The sequence below is a fragment of the Ochotona princeps genome, chromosome 11 (assembly GCF_030435755.1).
Source record: "Ochotona princeps isolate mOchPri1 chromosome 11, mOchPri1.hap1, whole genome shotgun sequence".
NCBI classification, from domain to species: Eukaryota; Metazoa; Chordata; class Mammalia; order Lagomorpha; family Ochotonidae; genus Ochotona; species Ochotona princeps.
Genome location: NC_080842.1, coordinates 6470725 through 6497233, shown reverse-complemented (window position 1 = coordinate 6497233; position 26509 = coordinate 6470725). Strand labels below are relative to the sequence as shown.

At 46.7% G+C, this 26509-nt stretch overlaps 1 protein-coding gene across 1 annotated transcript in view; it reads left to right on the top strand.

Annotated features, from left to right (window-relative positions):
• The first annotated feature begins 2557 nt into the window (after window positions 1-2557).
• The window catches only part of ZMAT4 (zinc finger matrin-type 4), a 336711-nt gene continuing 312759 nt past the window's right edge, over window positions 2558-26509 (top strand). Inside the window, exon 1 of the mRNA XM_004592728.2 lies at window positions 2558-2659. Within this exon, the coding sequence (XP_004592785.2) occupies window positions 2558-2659 (102 nt within the window). The remainder of the gene's footprint in view (window positions 2660-26509) is intronic.

Below are 26509 nucleotides of genomic sequence, written 5' to 3'. Positions count from 1 at the left end.
TGCCTTTAGAGTTATTTCTGCTGCACAGCTGCTTTACGGAGACACAGACTCCTACGGGCCCGCTCTGTCCGACACGTACCTTGAATATCCTTTCACAGTGTTTGATTTCTGCAGTTGGTTGTATAATGAGGAAGGAGTGTGCAGGGAGTTTGGAGAGTCCTATTAACCAGGTCACCCATGAATCTGTCTTCTTCTGTTTCCTTATTGGAAGTAGCAGAGAACACGGGAATATTTAAACACAACCACTTAGAGGAGTTTGGCTTTAAAGAAAAAGATGCCTTAGTAAATTTTCTGTTCCATTGGACACTTGAAAATGTTGTACTATGTTTTTCTATTGTCAGAACCCCTTTTCTACACTTGCCTTCTAGGATTGTGCGTAGGGACCGTGACAAATGGCAATCAGCACTCGGGATTTATCCTTGGCTCGTATGGTCTGCTGCACGGCCGAAACTATCGTTGGGGTGCCCCTCTTCTTGGCACTACTTTTGAAGATAGAATATCCTGAACAAGACGCATACCCAGATGGTTGCACAGGGTGGGGCTTGCAATCAGACGAGGAGACTTCTCTGCAACTTGAGGTGGGGGGAGTTGTCCCGTGAGAAAGGAGTAACATTTGTGCTGGGTGATATCTACAGAGAGAGGGACTGAATGAAAGCTGAAGTCGGGCAGATTCTGACGCCAACTGAGGGGAAGTCCATGGCCTTCCTGGAACAGTTTACCTTTGGAGGGAAGGAGTAGATGTCCAGGCACAGCAGGTGCTGGACTCTAGGCCAGTGGAGCCATCTGCCAGGAATGCTCCTTCCAGAAATAACAAGTCCACATTGGCCATGAGATACAGCAGGTGGCATAGCTGTCGGCAGTGTAGGGTACTGACAAACTGGAGATCCTGTCGTCTTGGAGCAGGAGCTGTGGCTGCTTCCGAATCGCTGAATACAGATACCATGATGGGACCTCTGTAGCCAAGGCCAAGGACAGAAAGTGCATTTGGAGCTTTGAAGTGGGCAATCTTTTACTTCAAGCAGATGCTTTATTTAGTGAGGCCAGCTCTTGATCAAAGTCACTTATAATGCACTGTCATCTTCTGTTTTGTTGCAACATTTGTGACTTGACCAATATCAGAATGTTTATTAAAAATATGAGCCTCCTTAGATGCTGATTTTTATACTTTATGTAGCACCTTTTTATGCTTTTCCCTCTTTATCCTCGTTATCATTCTCTAATGAAGCATGGTAGATATGCTTCGATTTCTTTAGGGAGGGGAATTGAGACACAGAGGGTAGAAGGACTCACCCAGCATCTTGTGGTAGCAGGAGAAATGGGATAGGTGTCGGGGGGATGGAAATTGAAAACCTGCAGGCTGGGGAGTGTTCCTGGCCATGCCAACCACCAGCAATGCTGTTGGGAGCGATCTTTTAAGGGGGATGAACTCCAGGGTGCCCATCACATCACTGTTGTCTGTTTCTCCTACTTCTCTCTCTGGCATTCTGCCTAGTCCCAAGCTTGCTTTTGGCCTGAAAGTCGGAGGGGAAATGAAGGAGAACTCGTGCACTGGTGAGAGCTTTCTGGGTCCTTGTTTGTGTCTCCAGGGTGAGGACACAAGGCATGCCTTAGATCGCATTTACTGGCAGGGGTCGGGGTGTCACGGGAGGGTCCTGGGATGCATTTTAATGCAGAGTTTGGAAGCGGAGAACATGACAGTGATGTGGAGTGATGGATGTGGCCATTGTGAACTTTGTAATTCTTGGTAGGAGAGTTGGCTCAAATGTTGAGCTTTCCACGTGATACAGGGAATGAGGATGGAAGGAATGCTACAGTTCAGTCTGATTTTATTGTTTAATTTCTTAAGTAGAGCCATGAACTGAAAACTAGATTTTATGCTACTTATTAAGGCTCTTGACAAAGCTAACTTGCTCCTTGGCTACTGATGCAATATATGTTCATTATAGAAAATTTGTACAACTGAAGACAATTACAAAAGCAATTATCTATAATCTCCTGAAGATTAGTATTACCAACATTTTGTTAGAATTTACTGGAATATTTTTCTATGCAACTGCACATTTGAAATGTAATATAGTTCTATACACAGTGTTTTTTTTTTTATGAACTTCTTTTTCTTGTTAACAGCAAACCCTTTCTTGTTTCTTGAAGAGGCTCTTAAGGAAGGATTTGACTTGAATTTGGATTTGGGAGACAGGTCGTATTGCAGTGTTGGCGTTACAATGCATTTAACCCATTTCTTGTAGGGTAAATTGAGTGCTTAGGATAATTGGCTTGTGAAAATATCGTTTCATGTAAGTCCTTGTCAAAGCACTAGATGTAAATCTGACTTTGTTCAAACCTGGACTCCTATTTGTGGGGTGCCAGGGCATCCGTGAGAGTTATAAACCATAGGTATTAGATCCCTACACTTCAACACTGTGAGTATTGCCATCACCACACTACACTGGTCTGGACGTCCTGGTTTTTTACATGGTTGATATTTAGCCTTGATGTGAGTGTCCTGGACTCATTTTTCTTCTTCTTCTTTTTTCCCTGTCGATTCTCCTTTAGCCTGATGAAGTCCTCCGATATCGATCAGGATTTATTCACAGACAGTTACTGCAAGGTGTGCAGCGCACAGCTGATCTCGGAGTCTCAACGTGTGGCCCACTACGAGGTAAGGATGGCTTTTCCCCACCCTGGGGAAGAGAGTCACATTGTCGTAGGGCTCAAGTGTGCTCTTTTGCTGCTCTTGGGGGCAGATTTTCAGAGCCTGCACAGCATGGTGTGTCCTGTACGGTTGGGAGTGAGGCCATGGAGACAGCATTCCCTGCTCTCAGTGCTTCCTACAGCCACTGCCTTGTGAATACACACCTCTTCCCCTGGGGACTCAGTACCTTTGCTGTTGGTTGTGTGCCTCATTTGCTCATCTCTGAGCTTCCTGCAGGGATACAGGACAGAATGCATCCGTGCCAGCTCCACCATGGCTCTCAAGTTAAGCCAACGAGCCTCTGCAAGGCCGTATAGTGAAGTGGGGTGGTGTGAGGCGCTCAGCAGTAACGGTGTCTGTCTACAGAGTGACCAATACCCTAAGAGTGTGAATCAGAAGAAAGACTTGATCTGTCGAGGTACTGCAGAATTTCCAGGCCCAGAAGCTCCTGCAATGCAGGCTTCTGAGGATGGAAGAATGCTTTAAGATATTTCTTTATTCCTTGTTAGGAAGAGGAGATGAGAGAAGGAGGTTGGCCTGTGATCCCCTGGAAGGAATGGGGTGCTGCAGGCATGCTCTGTTTAGAAGGAAGCGTGGGCCTCTGAGCATCCTAACATGAATGTAGTTGAGGTGGGAGGGGCTTAGCCTAAAATTTTCTGATTGTTGGATGTTTCTGACAAATGCTAGTTACCACCCCTCAACTCTTCCATGCACAATGAAAATTGTTGTTTCATGCACAATGAAAAATGTTGCTCCATGCACAATGAAAATAAATATGGTATCTTTCTCATATATACATACACTCACACACACAGAAAGGCAGTCAACCAACCTTGCATATCCTCTGGGATTTGTAGTATCCAAATGAGATCCACTGAAATATGATTGATGAAAATACTCTGGAAGCTGCCAAAGAAGACTGATTGGCACCCTGATGCTGGCCATAAGTGGGTTCTCTGCAGCAGTGTTTGGATGAAGACAAATTTTGCTCTTCAAGGAGAACTCTTAAAACCAGTATCTTTGCAAAAGGTTACTGTCCGCATCTCTTCCTGGGGACTGGCCTGAGGGTTGCATCCTAACCCGTCTCGTGGATGCTCCTATCTGCTGGTACTCAAATCCTTTCTACACTATGATGCAGCTTCTGCACAGAGCCTACATACGTCCACCCTCATGCTTTTGTTTGTCTTTGGATTACCTGTAACACCCAAGTCAGTGCCTACACGTAGCTTTTTGTATGTGAATTGAGTGTCATTGTTGTTATAGATAAATTCAAGGTTTGCGATTTGAAACATTCTGGAATTTTTAGTTTTGGGGTGTTTTTCATCCGTGGATGTGGGACTCGTGAAGAGCTGCCTGTCTGTTCTTCCTGTTGAGAATCAACCAAGTGTGGGAAGTGAATGTGAGATTAATTAGCTGAAAGGGAAAATGCCCACCTTTGAAATGAAGAACTTCCCTCATTTCTGCTGATATGGATTCATCAACATGTTGCATTTTATGAGTATTACTAATGAAATAGACTCCTTGGAAATGTTGCTATGAGGCTGATTCGGAGCATGGGATGAGTGACTGAGACCCAGGAGACATGAGCTCAATGACAGTGAGTCCTGGAAAGTGTTCCACAGCGACCAGACGCTACATATTCTACAACAGTAGATTTTCATTTATCATTACACAGTGACATTGGCTTAGCTTTAGGGTCATGTGGGTGAATTTCATACAAGGTCGGAGGTTATTATCTTTAGGACATGATTGGCTATAACATCTCTGGAGATGGTGAGGGTACAGTCTCTGAAAAGAAGGCTACTAATGCATTTTTAAAAGAAAGATTTATTTATTTTTATTTTAAAAACTGACTTACAGAGAGAATGAAAGAGATCTTATATCTACTGGTTCACTCCCCAAATAGCTGCAACAATGGGAACTGCACTGATCTTCCAAATCTCTCACATGGGTATAGGGCCCGAGCACATGAGACCTCCTTTGCTGCTTTCTCATGAGCATTTGCAGGGAGCTGGATTGGGAGTGGAGCAGCCAGGACACAAATGGGCATCATGTAAGATGCTGGCACCGCACAGGTGGAGGATTAGCCTGATGTACCATGGTGCCGACCCATGTGCTAATAAAGTCTAAGAAGGGGCATTGCTGAGAATGGGTGGGGATGATAGAGAAAGAACAAAGCATTCAGTTTCAAGGTGGCTCCAGATTTCCAAGGTGAGGCAGAAGACCCTGTATGCACACCACCCAGGTCCAACCAAGCTGGAGGGTAAGACTCCACAGCTGTGCCCACACCCCTCTAAGACAGGGTCCTGCACGGGTCTCTCTGGAATGCTTTGCAAGTGTTTGAGGGGCCATTTGTCCTGGCTTTTGTTTTCAACACTGGCTCCTGATTCTGGCTCCCTGTGCATGTAGACTGTTGGGAGGCAGTGGTGATATCACAAATAACTAGGTCTCTGTTACCCACATGGGGGACTGGCAAGGAGTTTCTTGCTTCTGGCTTCAGTCCTGCTCCCTACTGGCTGTTGCAGACAAGTGAGGAGTGAGCTAACAGATGTCTGTTTGCCTGTCTTTCTCACTTATGTATATCTATAATGCCTTGGGTGCACTGTCCAGCCCTGCCTTGCTACTTGAATTAGAAAAGTGATGTCTAAACACTGAAAACTTGAAAAGGACCAAACCAAACAAAACAAAAAGTAAAGCAAACACCTGAGTCGAACATCAGAGATCCCCAAAACTAACATCAGTGGCTCAATCAGTTTTTCTGACTGGATCCCAAGTTTTCTTGTTAACATCCTAGGGTTTGCTGAGTCTAGCATGCATGGGATCGAGAAAGCAGGGCAATTACAATAGATCTGCCATTAACAGTGTTCCACATCAGCAAAGCAGCTTTCAATGCGTTCCCATTAAGTGGGCACTTAGAATGACTTCCTCCTCCCTGCAGAGCGGGGCACTCCCTCCTGTGCTGTCTGGCCGCGCAGCTGCCCAGCTTGCAAAAAGGCACACGGTAAGAATCCAGGGCTCCTTCTGATGCTCTCTGGTCTCCCAGCTTCTCCTGAAAGACTTCTGCAAGGCTCTGAGGCTGGTTCTCTCTCCCAGTGTATCTGCTCTCTCTGTGTGTACCTTGGTGGCTGAAATTACAGGTAACATGTGCCTCTTGAAAACTGAGGTCCCATGTAGCCCACAGCCTTCCTGCTCGTCTATGTGTTCATGTGATTACACTTTGGTTTAACCTGGTAGCATTCTCTGCCATCCTGGTGGGGTCAACTGTATTTTCTGTGTGTCCAGCAATGTTAGTGTTCATCACAGCAGGGTGTTGTGAACCTCAAAGAGGGATGAGCCCAACAGCTTGTAAGTAACCCAAAGGGAAATCCTAGAGAGGGTTCAACACAGTATGAATTCTGGTGCTTGCTTCCCAGGAGCTGCTGATCCAGGCTCTTGTCTTGTACCTCGTCAAGCATTCAAAGTGTAGACACATGTATGCTTCAAGAATAGTAACAGATTTATTTCAAAGGTGAGAAGATGGACACACCTGCATGCAGGAGCCATGGGTTGACCCACACAAAGGAACATACATTGTCAGTAGGTGGTGGGCCAGAAGGTTGCCAGAAAGGAGGAAGACTGGAGGAGGGGGAGACAGAGGGCGCTGGCGGCATCTCCAGCTGTGTTTCATGGAGAGAGGAGGGGAAGAAAGGAATAAGGCAGAGAGAGTGTGAGAGAACGCCTACCAGTTTGGACTTCTGTGATGAGGCCAGGGGCCATGCTTTTCCAGGTGTGTAGCCACCTGGGAATCCTGTGGCACTTGCAAGTGGAACACAGCACCCCTGATTTCATGGCATCCCCTGTGCCCTTGGGTCCTGAATGAAACAGGTACATCTCAGGGAGGGGTCAAGTAGGAGGAAAGAGGAGGAGAGGAGAGGGGGCTTGTTTGGCTTGAGTGAGGGAAAGGAGAGGGGGCAGTGTGTCTTAGGCGGGGGGCAGTGTAGAGGAAAAGGGTCTTGGGTTTTTGTGAGGCTTTGAAGCCTTTGGGAATATAACACTGTGTATAAAGAGAGAGAGAGAGAGAGAGAGAGAGAGAGAGTCCACCTGGCCACAGTGCCCAGGACAGAGCCATGCTGAAGCCGGAAGTCAAGAATTTTGTCCGGGTTTCCCAAGTGGGTGTAGAAGCCCACACTGGGCCGTCTTCCAGTTCCCAGACCATCAGCAGGGAGCTAGATCAGAAGTGGAACAGTCTGACACGAACTGTCACCCACATAGGATGCTGGTGTTGCACGTGACCGCTTCACCTGTGGTGCTGCCAAAGAACGGCTTTTGATAAGGATTTTGCTCTGAGCCTCGTGCATTGCCCTCTGAGGCAGGAGAGGAAAACAGCAGATGAGCTCACGCCTAATAGCTGTATGCCTCATTTAAAGGGTTGAACCTTCCTATAAGAGGACAGAAAAACCTAATATATGTCTAATCGACCAAATCCTTCCATGCTAGACTTCAAAATTTCTTTTCACATTTGAAATCCTGAGGTGAAAAAATAATGGAACTCAGAAGGGCCTTATTATTTTTCTTTCTTGCAAAACATTAGAAGCATGTTAATGTTTCAATGGCAACTATAATTAGAAGTCGTCTCTGCTCCCTGGATGAATGGTGTGACTGAAGACCTGGCCGTAGATGCAGAAGCATGGGTAGAGCTTGCGGACGGGGGTGCCCACCTGTTACAGAAGGTACAGGGAGTTGGGAGATTTTGTTCCGGGAGATCACCGGAGGACTTTGCTGTGGTTTTAAGGAGCCTGAGGATAATTTCCTGCCAAGGGTAAGAGTTATTTCTTTGAGCAGAGGAGTGACTTCTTGGGATGCAGGTTGTACAGGAAAGGCTGAGAGGAAGGAAAGCCAAGGGGCAGCAATGATGTGAGCAGGAGCCAGCTCCCCCAACTCATGCAGGTGTTTAAGCCCCCAAAGCCAGAGACTGATGCTTGATCCAGGCATGTTGCCTGAAGGTGACGCCCCTGGGAGGTGGGTGAGCAGATTAGGTTGCTAGGGTGGGGTCCCTATCACTGAATCGTGGTGGCTTTGTCAGGAGACTGTGTAATTCCTGAGTGTGCTGCCTGCTCCACACGCCTCCAACCCCCACTGCATCAATCAGACACCAAACTCCATCCCCCACGACATGGATGGGACACCAAACAGCTGGGACTCTCGATCTCCAACTGTGAACCTCCAAAGCCATGCACTGAAACAAGCCTTCTTCCTTTCTAGGTAGCTCATGTTAGGTATTTGTCATGTGATGTTTCAGAAAAGCTCATCTACAAATAGAATCAAACAATCAGCTTGGTGCAAAAAGTTTGTGAAGGTCAGGCATGATAGTTTCTCTGAATTTGTCGAAGATGCTTCCATTGCATGAATTTTAAAACAAGTTTACACCAAAGCAAAGTATCTTCTAATTCCAGTTTCCACAAAGTTTTTGAAGCCCCTGTGATTTATTAACGTCGAAAGAAAGAGGTCTATGAACAGACTCTGGGAGCAGCGTGAGAATGCTTACCAGGCAGGCCCCATGGGTCCAGCATCCTGATCACTTCCTGATCCTGTGCTGCAAGTCTTATTAGTTGCTCCTTGTGAAGTAATAGCTCAGAGACCCGGACCCTTGTCAGCAAGGACTGGCAGGAGTCCTGTGTGGAGTTTTTCATGTCTTCCCATTGTACTTGCTGTAGAGCTTTGCTCAGGATTGTGGCTCATTGGCACATGGGGGCTGCAGGAAAAAAAAAGCAGTGGTGCAATTTTAATGGAGACTTGAGTGTCTGCCACTGAAGGCCATGGTGTACGCTGGGAGGAGCCAGCCTTCAAAGTGTAGGTGCCAGTTTAATAGTTTTGGCAAAGATAATTCTCGGTGAGTTAGTTCTGCTGGCCCGTCAGGGAGCAGCAGGCATGCGTTAGTGCCCAGGTATTTCCCATGGCAGCCACTCTCGTTGCCTTCTGTTAGCTCTAGCTGTCCTTAGGGGAGCCATCAAAAAGATATGTGCTGGACCCGGAGCTGTGGCCTAGCTGCTAAAGTCCTCGCCTTGAAAACACCGGGATCCCATATGGGCGCCGGTTCTAATCCCGGCAGCCCTGCTTCCCATCCAACTCCTTGCCTGTGGCCTGGGCAAGCAGTTGAGGATGGCCCAAAGCCTTGGGACCCTGCACCTGCATGGGAGACCCAGAAGAGGATTATCTGGGTTTCTGGCTTCAAATTGGCCCAGCACCGGCCGTTGCGGCTCACTTGGGGAGTGAATCATCAGACAGAAGATATTTCTCTCTGTGTCTCTCCTCCTCTCTGTGTATCTGACTTTGTAATAAAAATGAATAAATCTTAAAGAAAGGACGTGCGCTAGCTTCTGCAGCTCCAGGTGGACATCTGCAGGTCACGAAGACACGATGACATCTGCTCCAAGATGTGTAAGGCAAGCTTCGTGATGTCCCAGTGCTGCTGATGTCTGTCTCGCCTTCTCACCTCATCCCTCCGATTTTCTTCTGGACGCTGCTTTTCTTTTCCTCTGGGTGAGAGTTGTGGGTTCGATGCCCAGTTGTTCCTGTGTCACATCAGGTCTGCATGAGAGGGATGTCAGGTCCACCACATCTGCACCCACCTTGGGTGTCACAGGCGAAGGGTTCCTGCAGGTTCTGAGTTCCAACTTGGAGAAAACAGGTGCTCTTCCTAATACGGATTCCTGGAGAGACACATTCTTGGCATTGCACGCTGAAATCACATTTCCCGTCTCTTCAACTCTCTTGATGTCCTGGCATGTTTGTTGTAAGGGCGTAGTAAATATAAATATTAGTGTATTCACCTAGGCTATAGCAATTCTTTCCTCCTTCAAAGATTTATATTATTTATTTGGTAGGGAGAGAGAGAGAGGAGAGAGATATGCTTCCATTCGCTGGTTCACTCCCAAGATGGAGGGAACGGTCAGGAATGGGTCAGGCCACAGAGCCAGCAGCTTCATCTGGGTTTTCCACATGGTTGCAGGGGCCCAGGCACTTGGGTCATCTCTTGCTGCTCTTTTGATGCTCCTTATCAGGGAGCTGGGTTGGAAGTGAAGCATCTGGGACACGAACAGGTGCCCATGTGGATGGAATGTGTCACACGCAGTGGCTTTTCCACAATGCCGGTTGAGCTTCCATAATTGTAGAGCAAGGCTGCAGAACACACTCAGCTCTGGACAACACACGTTGTCCAAGAACAGATGTTTGATGCTGTGCTAAGCGCTAATTGGTTAAGGGTATGTAAAGTCTACTCTCATGCAACCTGCATTCCCATTGGCTAAGAGCACATGTTGTCACTCCGTAGACCTTAGGGACCAGGCCAGTCCCAACATGTCTATCTGTTGTAAACTTAGTTTCCCGAGGTTTTACTTTCCCAGTTCCCTTGGGCCCTAATTCAAGCTCTTGTTCTTAGTTGGAAGTAAGGTATAGGGAGAAGTGTCAATCACACGATCTCATCAAGCTGCGGAGGAGGTTGGGAAATGCAATTGACAGTGGGATGTGTGCAACAGCAGAATGGGTCCAATAAGCACCCTGTGTCCCCTCTGCCTTCGACTGCCTTCCTCTGGTCAGCAGCTGTTCTTCCTGGAAAAATCACATCTTCTTCCTGGAACTCAACAAACACACAGCTCTTGCTTTGGGGTGGCAACCTGAAGCCTTTCCCACTCATTGCCCATAGCTTCTATTGTAGGGTCTCCAAGACCGAGCACCTCCCCTGTAACTTCTATTCAGCAGGCAGAATGTTGTCACCATCCACTACAACCTCAGAGGGTGGTAACAGCAAGCACACATGCCAGTCGGCCAGCGGCAGAATAAAGATGAGGAACCATGGCTAGTGTGCGGCCAAGGCAGCAGTTGCTGGGCAAACATTGCCCGTCTGCTCAGCACTGGTAGCAGAGTATGTTCCCCACATAGCATCTAATCTTCTTTCTTGTTCATTTTTTCTCAGTGAGCCCTGATACTGACCAGAGTTTTCTGTTGTTTTCTTTGTGCTTGGGGATGTCCATCCTTCATCATCTACTACTTCTTTTCTAGGACTGATTTAAGGCTCATGCATTGATCAAGCTTTTCTGATTCAACACCATCATTTCTTTCTTTTTTATTTTTAAAAATTTGTTATTATTATTTTAAACTTTTATGGTACAAATCCATAGGGTCTGGGACTTCCCTACCCCCTCACCAAATTTCTCTGCTACCCCCAGACTGATTTTGCCCATATTATTATAATAGTATAGTCCTTCATAAGCAGTCATAGTCCATTATTCTGCTATTTAAGTGTGTCTTGACATTGCTGGTACAGACAATGGCAGACAGTCCAATATCCTATTGTCAAGATACATCCAACAGTTTCGTTGGGAGTCCATCATTGATTTAGAAGTAGAGATGCATACCGCATTGAATCTTCACACCTGAATATGAGAGTCTGCATTACGCCGTCACTATATTTTCTCTCAAAGGAGAAGCTATGGAACAAATTCAACAGCAGGAATGAATGATCACATGTGCTTGCAGCAGGCCTCACCCAGGTGGAGGGCTTTGGCGTGCCAGGTCAGAGACTGTTGTTAGCAGAGTCTGGCCTCAATTCCTCCTCATTTCGCCTCTGTGCCACAGAGCATTTGGAGGCACCCTTCTTTTTTTAAAGATTTATTTATTTTTTTTATTGCAAAGTCAGATATACAGAGAGAAGAGACAGAGAGAAAGATCTTCCGTTCAATGATTCACTCCCCAAGTAACTGCAATGGCTGGTGCTGCACCAATCTGAACCTGGGAGCCAGGAGCTCTTCGGGGTCTCCCACGCGGGTGCAGGGTCCCAAGGCTTTGGGCCGTCCTCGACTGCTTTCCCAGGCCACAAGCAGGGAGTTGGATGGGAAGCGGGGCTGCCGGGATTAGAACCGGCGCCCATATGGGATCCCGGGGCGCTTTCAAGGTGAGGACTTTAGCTGCTAGGCCACCCTGCTGGGCTCTGGGAGCACCCTTCTTTTATCCCTCTCTTCTTGCCCACTACAGAAGAGCCCCTTTCAGAAGCTAAAAATCGGGGTGGGCAGCTGTCCTTTAGCATGTGATGTGTGAACATGGATTTTTTTGTTTTTGGAAAAATATAGTTAAACATTTTAGAATACTTCCAGATTGGCAAAATGTACAGACAAGTTAGAAACACATTGTGAGAATGTTTCTGTGCCTCCTGACCCACTTTCCCTTATTATGAACATCTTACATTACCATGGTACATTTGTCACAGCTAATGAGCCGATATTGATACACTGTTAGTTTTATCTAACAGACTGATTTTCCTATAAAGTGATATTCCAGAGCATGAAGTCTGGCCTTTATTCAGGTTGCCCATTCTCCTGCTCCTGTCCCTCCTGTGTCTGGAGATCCGGCTGAGGGGCCTGGGACTGCGACAGCTTCTGCAGAACGCCCCTGTATCTGAGGTGTTTGGAAGAGACCCAGTTGATGTCTGTTTGATGTTTGTCTCATGAGTACGTTGAGGTCGCGTGTTCAGGTTGGGCAGGTCCTAGACGTCATGCCAGGGGTGCGGAGAGGACTGCCAGTGTGGCTGGTGTCGCTCTGGCTCTTGGGCCTGGGAGTGTGTGCTGAGTGTCTATCCCTGACTCCCTGTCCACACTGCATTCATCATGTGCAACGTGGGCATGGCAGGATGGTGGTTCATCTCTATCCTGGAGCAGTGGGCTCCTGACAGCATCCATGTTGTTCGTGGGCTTCCAATGTCCACTCTCTCGCTTCCGATGGCTGCTTATCACCCCATCATTGGCATCTCCGGCCTTTTGATTTTCCTGTTCCTTCAGGGATGGATACCTAAGAGGCAATGTGGACAAAGCTGTGACAAGCATTCTTAATGGGCTTCCTGAAAAACGTGGTGTTTCTGCAGCACAAGGGCCATTCGTGTTTAATTTGACTGAGTCTTTTTCCCTTTAGGCATTCACCCATGGGACATTAAAGTTCCCATTGCTGCACATTCTTGGCTTGAGCCAGTGTTCTTTTCTTTTCTTTTCTCCTAATCTAGTTGATATTGAGTATTCCATTGTTATTTTAAATTGCTTTTCTCCAGTTATTATGCATCTGGAACAACTTTTAAAATACTTCATCAGCCCTTTTGTTTTCCTTTCTTGGTGATTCCTATTCATATGCTTTGTCAGTTTCCCCTGGTGTTCTTGTATCTCTCTGTTCCATATTCCTACCTATGCCCTGTTGGGTTATGATATTGTCAACACTCACGCATTCTGTTGTCTTCCCATATTGTCTGTTCATGGTGCTTTATGAACTCCGAGCTTGTTAATATGTACGTGATACATTTAACACGCTTGTGTCTACAGTGAAAGCAATCTTTTCCATCAGTACATCACACCCAGACATTAACTATGCTGTCTTAAGTTAATCTGACACTTTTAGTTTCTGCATCCATCCCTTTGCCTTTGTGGGGAACCTGCTTTTGTGTATTGTGTAAGCTAAGCATCAACGTTGTGTTCCATGCAGTGAACCAATTTTCCCCTCACTCTCTGCTGTTCCCTTTTTCCTTGTCATTTGTGGGGTCATCTTTGCCCTATGTTAATGCTTCTGCATTTGCAAGAGTCTAAATCAGACCTCTTTGTTCGGTTGCATGATTCTACAAGCTTTGATATGGTCCAGCCTGCACTGGTTTCTTCTCTCTGCCTTGGAATTAAGTCTTAATCTCTGAGAACGAATCACAGCTCTTACCCTCTTCCATGGCAGTTGATTTAGCCTTTTCCTTTCTGCAGTGGATGAGCCACTTTTTGCTCATATAAATGCCTGAGTAAGTTGCAGATTCTACTGAACTCTACTGAAATTTCACCAGATTTAAAATTTCATTTGAAGGAGTGGGATTTCCTTCTTCTCGAGGCAGCAAGGCACTCTCCCCATTTGCTCAGACTGAGCCCAATTTCTGTACTGAAATTTCAGGGCAAGGTAACTTACTCAGCAGGTGAACCCTGGGAACACTCATGGGGTGTGTTGTGTAATTTGATTCTTAATGGTGTGATGATTTCTTCTCGGTCTTTTATCAAGACAGTTGACCTAACTCTTCAATGAATTGTATTGAGGAGGTGGGTCATACGTTTAAGTTCTTTGCTTTCTCACTGTGTTGCAGCACAGAGGGACTTCCACTCCACCTGCTTCAAACTGACATTTGGGATACATATCCTACTGGGGTTATTTCTTCTGGGCTCCTCCCTTCTCTTTGCATACCCTTCTTTCTTTGTCCCGTGCCACCACCCTGCCTACTCCTCCAACTCCTTCCTGTTCCACATTAATTGAGTGAAGCTAAGCGTTGTTTTTTTTTTATAAGTTTTTTTTGATTTTATTATTATTGGAAAGCCGGATATATAGAAAGGAGGAGAGACAGAGAGGAAGATCTTCCATCCGATGTTTCAATCCCCAAGTGAGCCGCAACGGGCCGGTGCGCGCCAATCCAATGCCGGGAACATGGAACCTCTTCCAGGTCTCCCACGCGGGTGCAGGGGCCCAAAGCTTTGGGCCGTCCTCGACTGCTTTCCCAGGCCACAAGCAGGGAGCTGGATCGGAAATGGAGGTGCCAGGATTAGAACCTGTGCCCATATGGGATCCCGGGGCGTTCAAGGCGAGGACTTTAGCTGCTAGGCCACGCCGCCGGGCCCAAAGCTAAGCGTTTTTTAAAAATGCTATTATTATTATTATTATTATTTTGCCTTGTGGTGTAATTTCTCTGGGGAGGAGCAGCATAGTTTAAGCTTCAGCTGTGTCAGTGAGTCAAGGTGAATTTTTGACTTTACGCAAGTGCATTTCCGACTATTAGAAAGATGTTAACGTTTATTGCCAAGCTGTCCGTTAAATATCCCATAATAAAAAGCCAAAATATGCTGCTTCGTTTTCTCAATTTTACCCTTAAGTTGCATTTTCATTGCCACAAATTCTTTTGCAAAGTGCTGTAGCATTCTTTTTGAAACTTTTATTATTTCAGGTGTTTCCATTGTAGTCTTGTTTGATCTAAAGAAGAAAAAAAAAACCCTTGTATTTACTGTTTTGTTCAAAAGATCTCTTTATTTACCTGAAAGAAAGGCAGAGTTACAGAGAGAAGGAGAAAGAGGTTTTTTTTTTCACCTGTTGATTTGCTTTCCACAAGTCTGCGATAGCCAGGGCTGGGTTGGGCCAGGCTGAAGTCAGTGGGTTCAGTGGAAAGCTAGTGGGTTCCCCCACATCCAATCCCTTGGTGTCCCTGGCTGTGTTTCTAGGCACCTTAGCGGGGAGCTGGATTGGAAGTGGAACAGATGGGAACTGAACTGAAAATTGTATGGAATGTTGGCATTACTGGTAGCAGCTTAACACACTATGTCAGAATGCCAGCTCCTTTACTCTTTCTCTCGAGAGAAGTGAGTAGTGTTATAGGGCATGCTCTCCACCATGCTGGTGGCACGTCTGACCCCTGTCTGGCTGGCGATTGCTGCCTGTGTCCACTTTCCCATGTATGTAACTACAATGAGCCAGAAACATGATTTGATTTCTGCCCTTTTCAAATCCCTATAACAATAAGTTGTGTGAGGGTGAGGTTTCCCTGGTGTGCAGCATGTTTCAACCTGCTTGGGTCACTGTGTAAGCAATTAAACAAGTTGGTTTTGCATGAATATTATGTGCCGCCAAAGGGAAGTCCCTGTCTGAAGCAGGTAACTCCAGAAGCCCACTGCTGCATAAGACGGAGGGTGTGGTGTCCTTGACTTTGGTGCTTGAAGGTCCCCAGCTGTCATTGGGATGCTGTGGCCTGCCTGAGAGAAGGATTGCTGGCTATGGTTTTGGCCCTGACCACAGTTAGTTCCGAGCAGTTTCCTCCAGGATAGGAGCCCGGGGATGAACACCCCTGATGCGTGCGATCATTTTCTCAACATTTTCCCCCCAACATCTCTACTGTGTAAATGCTGCATGATAGATTCCATTTTCCTCCTCCACAGGGATCCTGAGATGAAAAACACAAAATTCTCACACTCATTTTGAGAAGGAAGTTGGAGGGGGGCAGTCATGACAACCGCAGGAGTGAGAAAGTCTTGGTAGCAGAACAAATCTGTGATGTTCGTTACAGAGATGAAGGGTGCTTGGCTAGAAAAGAATGAATTTGTTTTTGTTCTTCGGTCAATGAAATGTATGCGGAAGGCACAATTGTATATAACACATATTTAATAATGACAAAGATTCATGCGGTTGCTTCTCAGATGGAATGCAGTATTGCTCATGGCAGCATGGCTTGGAGAATTAAGGTGCCTAAAGTCAGACTCAGGAGGTCTGTGTCTGGATGTTTGTGGCTCGGTCTGATGTATCCATGTCATCAGGAAATAAAATCATGTAACATAAAGAAAGAGGGCTCAGCACGGCGACACAGCACATGAGCTGTCATCTGCAGTGCCAGTGCCCGATGTGGGCTCCAGTTTCTCTCTTGGTGCTGCACTTTCAGTCCAGCCCCATGCTGTAACACCTGGGAAAGCAGCAGGGGCTGGCCTATGGCAGAGACTGGGAAAGACAAACAGGAAGAGAGAGAGAGAGAAGTGTCTGTCCTTGTTCATCTGCTTGTCTGTTCCCTAAGTGGACACAACAAGCAGGGCTGGGCCAGGCCAAAGCCATGAGCCAGGATCTCCATCTGGGTTTCCTATATGGATGGAGGGGTCCAAGCACCATTTTCTGTTGCCTTTCCAAACGATAGGTTTGCTCAGACAGAAGCCAGGAGCCCGCAGCTTCTTTCTGGTTTCCTGGATGCGTGACAGAGGCCCAAATGCCTGGGTCATCTTGTACTGCTTCTGCAGGGCCATTAGCAGGGGGTTGGATTAGCAATGGAGCAGCCAGGACTTGAGGCCTGAATGGGTCACTAGTACCACTGACGATGCCTTTAACTGCTGTGCCACAACGCTGGTCCTGGTATGTGTTTTAATTTCATATTCTTCTTGTTCATTTCTGATAGGTAGAAGGGAAATTGATTTTTGTGTTTTAGCCTGCACCCATAACCCTGAAATAATTACTTGTGAGCTCCAGGAGTTGTGGTAAGGTTTCTTTTGTTTGATCAATTCTTTGGATTAGATAAAAATCATTCAGGGACAACTGCGTCATCTGCAGACACGTAGTTTTATTGAGTTCTCAATTGATTTCTTTTTTTCCTTTTATTTCATTTTCTTGCCTTATTGCATTAACCATGACTTTCATCATAATATTGAGCAATGCCAAGAGGTCATCAGTGAAAAGGTTTGAGTTTCCCCCTGTTTAGTGTGATGTTAGCTGTAAGAGTTTTGGAGGTATCCCTTATTGATGTCAGGAAATCTCCCTTTACTTCTAGGTTACTGTGGATTTTAATCCTGAGTGGGTATCATGTTAAGTCACCTCCTGATGCGATCATATTTCTATTTTAGCCTGTGGATGAGATGGGATGCATTGGTTGGTTTGAATGTACAATCATGTCTGGCTTGGTGCCACATGATTTTTCATGCATTGTTGGATTCAGTTTGCTAACATTTGGGTGAGGTTTTTTTGCGTGCATGATCACCAGAGAGACTGGTCTATGGTTTCCTTTTCTTGTAACATCTTAAGGTAATGCTAGCCTCACAGAATGAGTCGGGGCACAAATGTCCTCTAAAAGAGATGATAGAGAATTGATACAACTTCTTTGTAAAATGTGTTTGAGGACTGGGCAGTGAACTTAGCAGGTTCACTTTTGCTTTGAAAGAAATGGATTATTAACTTAATTTCTTCCGTAGATGTAGACTCATCCGCATGGACTATTTCTTCTGATGTGATGGTTAGATTTTTTTTTTACTTCCGGAAATTGGTCTATTTCATTTGAGGTTGTCGAGCTGGGGAGCATAGAGTTGCTCACAGTTTTCCCTTATTGCCCCTTTAATACTCTGCGATCTGTGGTGTATCCCTGCTTTCATTTCCGACAAGTCTCTATTCAGAAGCTAGATCAAATCTGTCTTTTTAAAGAATTGGCTTTTGGATTCAATTGCTTTTCTCGATTGATTTCCTGTTTCTAATTTCATTTAGTGCTCTAATTTTTGTTTCTTTTCTTCTGCTTGTTTTGGATTTAATTTGCCATCCTCCTTTTTTTCTGGTTTTCTAAAGCAGAAACTTAGGTGAGTGATAGATTTTTCTTCTTTTCTAATTATATTCATTCAACGCTATAGATTTTGTTCTAAGTACTGTTTTTAGTGCATGCCACGAATTTTTGATAAGCTGTGTTTTCATTCTCATTTAATTACGAATGTTTCCTGGGTTGGGTGTTTTGATGCAGTAATTTAAACTGCCTGGCACCTCTGTTTCCCATCCAGCTTCTTAACAAGTCACTGTGTGAGGCAACAGATCATGGCACAAGTTCCTGGGCACCTGCCACCAACCTGGCGACCCTGACGTACTTCTTGACTCTTCGCTTCAACCTGGCCAAAACTTGGCTTTGTTGGGAGGCATTTAATGCGGGAGAGAGTAAAAAAATGGAATCTCTCTCTCTCTTTCCTGTCTCTTTACCTTCCATTTTGCCTTTCGAGGAGATGCTAATAAATAAACGTTAAAAAAAAGCTTACTGGTTTGCATTGAATATTTTTCTTTTTTTTTTTTTTTTTAAGATTTATTCATTTTATTACAGCCAGAGGAGAGACAGAGAGGAAGATCTTCCATCCGATGATTCACTCCCCAAGTGAGCCGCAACGGCCGGTGCTGCGCCAATCCGATGCCGGGAACATGGAACCTCTTCCGGGTCTCCCACGCGGGTGCAGTGTCCCAATGCATTGGGCCGTCCTCAACTGCTTTCCCAGGCCACAATCAGGGAGCTGGATGGGAAGTGGAGCTGCCGGGATTAGAACCGGCGCCCATATGGGATCCCGGGGCTTTCAAGGCGAGGACTTTAGCCGCTAGGCCACGCCGCCGGGCCCTTGCATTGAATATTCTTCTTTGACCCTGTTTTAGTTTCCAAGTGTTTTGTGAATATTTCTGTTATTGATTTGTGTTTATTTCCATCCTCGTCTGAGGCTTGTATTATTTGTTATTTTATTAGGATATGTGTATGGCTGGAGTGTGGTTTGACACAATTCTGTAGGGGTTTCAGAAGATTGTTGGATGATTCAGTCTATGAATTTTTTTTTAATATCAAGTTGATGGGTGGTTTATTGAATTCAGCCATATCCGTTCTGATTTTCTGCCTGCGGTATCTGTTTATGTTGATTAGGAGCACGCTGAAATCCCAACTCTTGTGGTGAATGTATCTTTACAGTTCAATCAGTTTGTGCCTCACGTGTTGGACACTCTGTTGTTGGGTATCCCCACACTGGGGTAGTCTTTTTGGAGAATTAATCCTATTTACTTGTCTCTGATGAGCTCCCTGTGGTGAGGGCTGTTCCAACTTTTCTCTGACACCAGCATGGCGTATCTTTCCCATCTACGTCCAGTTCGTTTGTGTCTTTGTTGTCTGTGTATTGAAAGTGGGTTTCTGGTAGACCATGTACTTTTGGGGCTTGTTTCTTTTAAAAAAAAAAAAAAACACTCACAGTCTCCCTGTTACTTGGAGCATTTAGACCTTTGGCATTCAAAGTGAATATTGGTGTGGTTAGATTAATATCTTACTCCCCGGCTCATCCTTTCTGTTTGTTGCCCTTATTTGTTTCAATTTTATCATATTTTCTGGTTGTAATGGTTCCATAATTCAAATTTCTCTTTTATTAGCATGCCTTTATGCTTTTAAAAACTGTTTTTAATCAATCATTTTAGAGTTTGCAGTACATTTGTACATTTTTAGCTAACTCAGACTCGTACTATACTGTTTGATGAATAGTGTGTATATTTTGTGATACCTAAATACTCCAATTCCTCCTTCCCTGTGCCATTCTGGCAATTAATTTCACTCACGCGTGCGTGTGCACACACACGCGCGCACACACACACATACACCATTAGACTTGCTATTGCCATTATTTTATAAATCTGCTATCTCTTAGAGTAATCAGAAAGAAAACCAGAAGCTTGTATTTTAACTATTTGATGCTTTCTGTTTTTTATCGATCTAAATTTTTTTTTTTAAAGATTTATTCATTTTATTACAGGCAGATATATACAGAGGAGGAGAGACAGAGAGGAAGATCTTCCGTCCGATGATTCACTCCCCAAGTGAGCCGCAACGGGCCGGCGCGCGCCGATCCGAAGCCGGGAACCAGGAACCTCCTCCGGGTCTCCCATGCGGGTGCAGTGTCCCAATGCATTGGGCCGTCCTCTCCTGCTTTCTCAGGCCACAATCAGGGAGCTGGATGGGAAGTGGAGCCTCCGGGATCAGAACCGGCGCCCATATGGGATCCCGGGGCCTTCAAGGCGAGGACTCTAGCTGCTAGGCCACGCCACCGGGCCCTATCAATCTAAATTTTTGACTTTCATTTTTTGCCTTTTAAAATTGTTTGTACCTAAATGTTTTTCCATAACCATCTTTATTTTGTGTATTCAAATTAAAAACAATTCAGAGAAGGGCTGGTGCTGTGGTGTGGTGGGCTGAGCCTCAGCCAGCGGTGCCGGCATCTGGTAGGGACGCCAGTTCATCTCCAGGCTGCTCCACTTCCCATCCAGCTCCCTACTAGGAAAGCAGCAGAGGCTGGCTCAGGTCCTGGGAACCCTACACCCACGTGGGAGACCCACAGGAAGCTCCTGCTTCTTGATTTCAGGTCGGCTCAGCTCCGGCCATTGTGGCCATTTGGAGAGTGAACCAGTCGTTGGAGGATCTTTCTCTTTTTCTCTCCTTCTCTCTGCCTTTTAAATAAAATAAATGTTAAAAAAAATCAGAGAGGCTTTAGGAGAATGTTCCAATGGTGAAAACTTGTACTAGCGGAAAGCTTTATTTTTCTTTCAGTCCAATTTGTGGCTAATTGTCTCACTTCCTCTGTCTATTATATCCAAGAATGGGAGGGGTGGAAGCAGAGAAGAGGGAAAAAGAGAGGAATGGAAAGCTTATACATAAGCATCACTTGTTATCTACACATTTGATTTTTATCACATATTTAGCTGTTTACATTGGTCATCTAGCTATTTAGTATCAAGTAGCAATTGAGAAACAAATAGTCATAAGGAGAGATAAGCTAGACTGACCCTTCAGGTAAGCTGAGCTGGAACCTGTTCCTTTTGGGATTGGGGACTGGTTTGAAAAAAAACAATTCTTTGAAGCAATTTAGCAGCAAAGTGTAGGCTGTGGGCTGGAGCAGTGAGCGAGGGAAGGGCTGCACAGTGCTCCAGCGTGGTCACCATTTGGTTTCCTGATGAGCCGCCGTGTGGGCCCAGGTAGAGGTGGTAGGATGCAATATTGAGAAACTGCAGCAACGGCAGTAAAGGGAAGGGCGAACTAATCTCAGCTGCGGGCTGCTCAGGGCGAGCAAGGGAGAGTTACATGCTTTTTCGATGAAGTTTTCTTTTATTACAGGGCCCCAGCAGTTGGAAGTGATTGGGATTATCAGGAACCTCGGAAGGCGCCTCTGTGCCTCTGAAATGGGTTGGATTTATGCAGCCCGAGAGAAACTCAGGCAGCTCTGGCAGGCAGAAACAGTCGGGGAGCAGAGGTGTTTATTAGTTTTGAAGTATTGTTTTCTGTTTTTCAGCAGTGCTATCCTCCAACCCCGCCAGGCTTGCAGGCCAGGCTTGAACATAAGTGTCCTGTCCATTGTGGGCCACCAAACCTTAACAGCCTGGTTTTGGGGCCTGGGGAGCTAGCCATGCGGGTTGGCATGAATACAGTCTCCAAATGAAACTTGGAGGAGGAGGTGGAGGGTTTCAGAGAGTTCTTCTGTCGGGATGTTTGGGTCGTGAAGTGGCAAGACCAAGGATCCCAGCAAGATATTCATATTAGAGTAGCAGGTGTTTGGTAAGCTAGCAAGACGAGGCACGGGGGCTCTGCTGAAGAGCCTGACCTCTCAGCCTGGGAGTGAGGTCTCCTCCAGGTCATCTGGGATGTGTACTGACCGCTTGCTTCTCCTGCTGTGAGGCTGAGCTGAGCCTGGGGCAGCAGCTCTCCCCTCTGAGCAACCCGCCAGCACCCCAAGTCACTGCTGTCTCATAATGACTCTTGGGGGGGGGCCTTGTGCCTGGGGAGTCCTACCCCATATGCAGTGGCTGCCTGGACTAGCATGATAGCCAGCACAGCAGCCCTAGTACAGCAGCAGCTGTTGTTGGCAAAGTGTGTGTGTCTCACTGACTGCTCCCTGCTGCACCTGCTTCTCTCTCTGAGACCTTAACTCCTTGTGACAGCGCCACTGACTGGGCACTATTGCCAACCGACATCATCTCCTTTTATTCTTCCTTTGACCTCGCGAGAGTTGAGTGTTGCCACTTCGCATCTTCCCTGGGAAGGAATTGCGATTCAGAGAAATGATGTGATTGGTCTGACTCTAATACCAAGGCCCTGTCCCCAAATGGCACCCTCCTTGTCACTCCTCCCTGTCCCTTTGCTCCACATTCTCAGAGGAAAAGGAGCAAGTGGAGATATTGTGCTTTGGTTATGATTTTGTCCCTGAGCCGTGTGGATCATTTGGACAACAAGATTACAAGTTCATAATGCTAAGAGGATGTGACTGATAGGACGGGATCCACAGAGCAGGAAGGAGTGGGGCTCTGGAGGATGAGTGAGACAAACAAGAAAGAGGTGCCAGGGGGTCAACAGAGAAGCTCCCAAGTCATCGTGGGGCATAGCTTTGCAGGGCACTCAGAGTGAGCAGTGTGAATCCTGCCTAGGGCTTGGTTAGTTCTTCCAGAATATCAGGGGAGGGGGATGTTTGGCTTGGGACTTCCTGCAGCTTCCGTGACACCCCAAGGAAGAGAAGATGCAAGGTGACTGGAAGGAGAAGGAATTCCAGCTGGGATGTGATGAGGATGTAGAAAAGGATGCTGTGGAAAAAAAAAAGCCTCAAGCTTGCACATCCAGACACCTTCCCCTATCAGGTCTCTGCAGCGGCTGTGGGGGCGGGGCAGGGAGGGAAGGAAAGACCATCCTAATTAGTGCGTTTAAGACAGAATGAAGGTCTGCAGTTTTTCATCTTTCCCCCCCCCCCTTTTAAATACCACTGAGACAGTGATAAAGGGCCTGGTGGAATTTAAGGGTTCTGGTTGGTGGACACTCTCCTTGCAAACTGCTGACTTCGGCACTGGCTGTTCCTCACCTTGCTGAAACACTTCTCCTGTGCTAAAGGGCGTGAGAAGCAGCTTTCTGGGTTGGAAGACCCACTCGCGGCTTTTCATTTCACAGAAAGCATAGGAATGGATGATCGTGGGTTTGCGGGGCTCGGACTCAGGCACACACAGTGTCTGGGTAGCATGCATGGCAGTGGCACTTCGTGTGTGCTTTGTGTAACTCAGCTAGGTACACGCCCCCCTGCAGGTGCACCCCGTGTGCTGCTGCGGCCCTGTCTCTCCCCTGTTCCCTGATCCCAGCTGCCGGCCAGAGTGGAGCGAGGGAGGCCACAGAGCTAGCCAGCTCCTCACACAGCAGTCTCTACTTAAGATTCTGAGTGTGTGTGTGGGGGAGGGGTGGGGAGGGACTGGTGTGGTGGATCGATTGGCCAATTCTCTACCTGCAAGCACCGACATCCCTTATGGGTACTGGCTTGCTTCTTTGCTGCTCCACTTCCTAACCAGCTCGCTGTCTGTGGCTTGGGAAAGCAGTAAAGGGTGGTCCAAAGCCTTGGGACTGTATGCCCACATAGAAGACCCAGAAAAAAGCTCCTGGATCCTGGTGTTGCTTCAGCTCAGCTCTGGCTATTGCAGCTATCTAGGGGGTGAACCAGTAGATGGAAGACCTTTCTATTTCTCCTTCTCTCTGTAAATCTGCCTTTCCAATAAAAATCATAAAAAAAAAAAATCTTAAAAAAAGGCTCTGAATGCAAACAAAGGAGGAGGGAAGTCGGAGAAAAGAGAAATATAGAAAGTTGAAGCTTATGACAATATTAAAAAATATTCAGGAGATAGAAATACAGAGAGAATTTTCATCCACAGATTTACTTTCCAGACGCCCACCACCACCAGGGCTGGGCCAGGCTGAAGCTTGAGCCGCCACTGTTGTCTTCCGGGGGTCCTCAGGGACTGGAATCAGAATCCTACGTGAGCTGTGGGCTTCTTAGCTGCTAGGCTAAACACAGGCCCCAGGGCTGTGTTTTTTTTAAAGTACCTCTTTGTCTACTCCGGTTTCTCTTGTTCTAGAAGAGATCAAAAGCTATCTAGGCAGTGGCATGAATAAACCCTGCAATTCTTGTAAGAGTGAACAGAACAGAAATCATCACCCAGGCTGCCCAAGAATGCCGGGGGGGTGGGGGTGCCTTTGCAAAATGGAAAAGTGTTGATGGTGAAATAGGGAGAGGTTTCTAGTTGCCGTGTGAAGGCAAAGGGTTGCGTGAGATAAATCTGGAAGCCTGTTTCCATCCTGGGCTGCAGAATCGCACAGCTCTGAATCAATGCAGCACTCCATAGCCGAGGACAGCTTCCCAATTGATGTATCAGTGTAACCAGTCAAAACATAAAAGGAGTGCTCGGGGAGGAAGGAGGTGGGACGCTAAATTCTCCTCTAAGTCCGGCAACAGCCTGGGATCTGAATTGAATTTCACTAACTGTAAATTCTACAGTTAACTATGTTGGCCAGAAATCGCACTGAAGTGCAGCCTGCTGATCGTGGTATTTCATAAGCATACCTGGTTATTTTCAGTGCTTTCCCTTAACTGCCAGATGGATAGACCAACCCAGTGTGGGTTATCTTGACAGGAGGACTGCACCCAAGGGACCCCAAGGGGCCAGGGATGTACAGTGGGGATTTGTAAGCATTGCTCTCAGAGGTGTGACCCCGGGTTGCCTGGAGTGACTGGATGCATGGCTGTGAATCTGGGTTTTCAAGGCTAAGTTCAGAGTAAACATGAGGTCAGACAAAACGTGCCAAGTGGTGACCACAAGTGGTATAATCGGACTTTCTCCAGTAGATGAGTAGACAGGTTCACAGAGGACCTCCTCTAAGCTTTGTTTGGGGTTTCTCCTATGTTGTCCCCCTTTTCTGGGCTTGGCAGGCCATCTGCCCTTTCCCTGCTGTCAGGTGGATGAGACTCTGTTGAGTATCTCTTGCCTTGTGTCCGTGTCTCTACCCCTTCTCTGAGCTCAGTCATGATAACTGGCCTCTGAGGACCCAGGTGAGGGAGAGACCAAAGAGGAAGAAGCCGAGCCGGATAAGGGACCTGCTTGTGCTAGGGGCATCTGTGTACCCCAGCAAAGGAGAGTTGGAAGGGTGTGTCTCGAAGCTCCATTGCTCATGTCACTGTGTGGCTTCCGCTCCCAGTAGCATTCTTTTTTGCTGGAGGATGTGCCTGTTGCTTTTTCTTTGGTTCTTTCTCTTCTACCCATAACTTCACATCCTGTGAGGCAGCACAGAGCCTGCGCAAACGCCTCTGGGAGAAGCTTGCTGCAGAAGTAAGGCCATTAGGCACCTGTAGGTAGTGCTTGGTGTCACTGGATTAGAGAAACTCATGGCATGATGCAGCACAGGGCATGCTCTCCTGCTAAGCTTTAGTTACTCTTCATGATGGAGACATGCACAGCTGTAGACTGGGCTGCTCTGTAGGGTGCTGATTAAATGGGTGGTAGGTTGGCACTGTGGCACATGGGTTAAGCTACCGCCTGCAAAGCCAGCATCTCCTATGGGCACTAGTTTTGGTCCAGGTTGTCCCATGTCTGAGCCAGCTCCCGGCTGATGAGGCTGAGAAAACAGTTGAAGATGGCCTGAGCACTGGGACCTCTTCCTCCCAAGTGGGAGGCCTGGGTGGAGTTCGAGGGTCCAGGTTATGTCGGATTTAGCCCTGATTACTGAGGCCATTTGGAGGGTGAGCCAGAGAATGGAAGGTCTCTTTCTAACTCTTCCCCTCTCTCCATCATTCAAAATCCTTAAAAAATAGGAGAGCACTTCATGGAAAATGGAATGAAAACACACATATATTGGTCTTCTCACAAAAATACATTGAAATACACGCCTCCTTTGCTTTAAGGTGTGTTTTCCACGAACTTTTGGCACACGTATAGATTTCCAAGGTGTTTGCCCCCAAATAAACTTCTTTTAAATTATATTTTTTTCCTGGACTTTTTGACATTACCCCCTCCCTGGCCCCCTTCTGCCTAGGATGTCGGAGACAGGGCAGAACTTTTAGTTCCTTTGGGTCACAGAGCTGGTTCCCACCTGATGAGAAAATGCCTATTGACCCGGCCCAAGTCAGCTAACAGAGAAGTAATTCCAAAGAAAACTCTCCTGGTAGCAAGTAGCTGTGGTGCTTAACTGAGTGAGAATACAGGGCCACCCGGGCGGGGAGGGGGTGCGCACGGGGGGGGGCGGGGATCAGCAACATGCTCTCCATGCTGAAACCTGTGCGTGTTGTTGAGTAGGTTACAGAACTGGGGCAGGAAACGAACAGACCAGGGCTTCCACCCTGAAGGCAACAGCAGAGCCAATTTGTCACACTTGTCCCGAAGCAGGGGACTAAAGGAATCCAGACACCTCTCGAGTGGAAAAATCGTGATGACCAAAACGAGCGCAGCCCACTGGCCTGGGTTCCTCAGGCTGCCCGGCAGTACACAGGAGCATGACTCTGGGGCCTCAGCCTTGGCTGAAGATGCACACGTCGCCTTGTCCTGCGTCTTTTCTCTCCCTGATCTCCCCTGTATCTCCCTGCCCTGTAGAGGAAGGTTCTTGCATTTTCCAATTCTTGGTTTTATGTTTTGGAGGGGGCGTAGTGTTTTGTTTACGAAACGCCTAAGTGTTAAGTACCAAGTGTTCCCGTCCAGCTTCTCTCATCA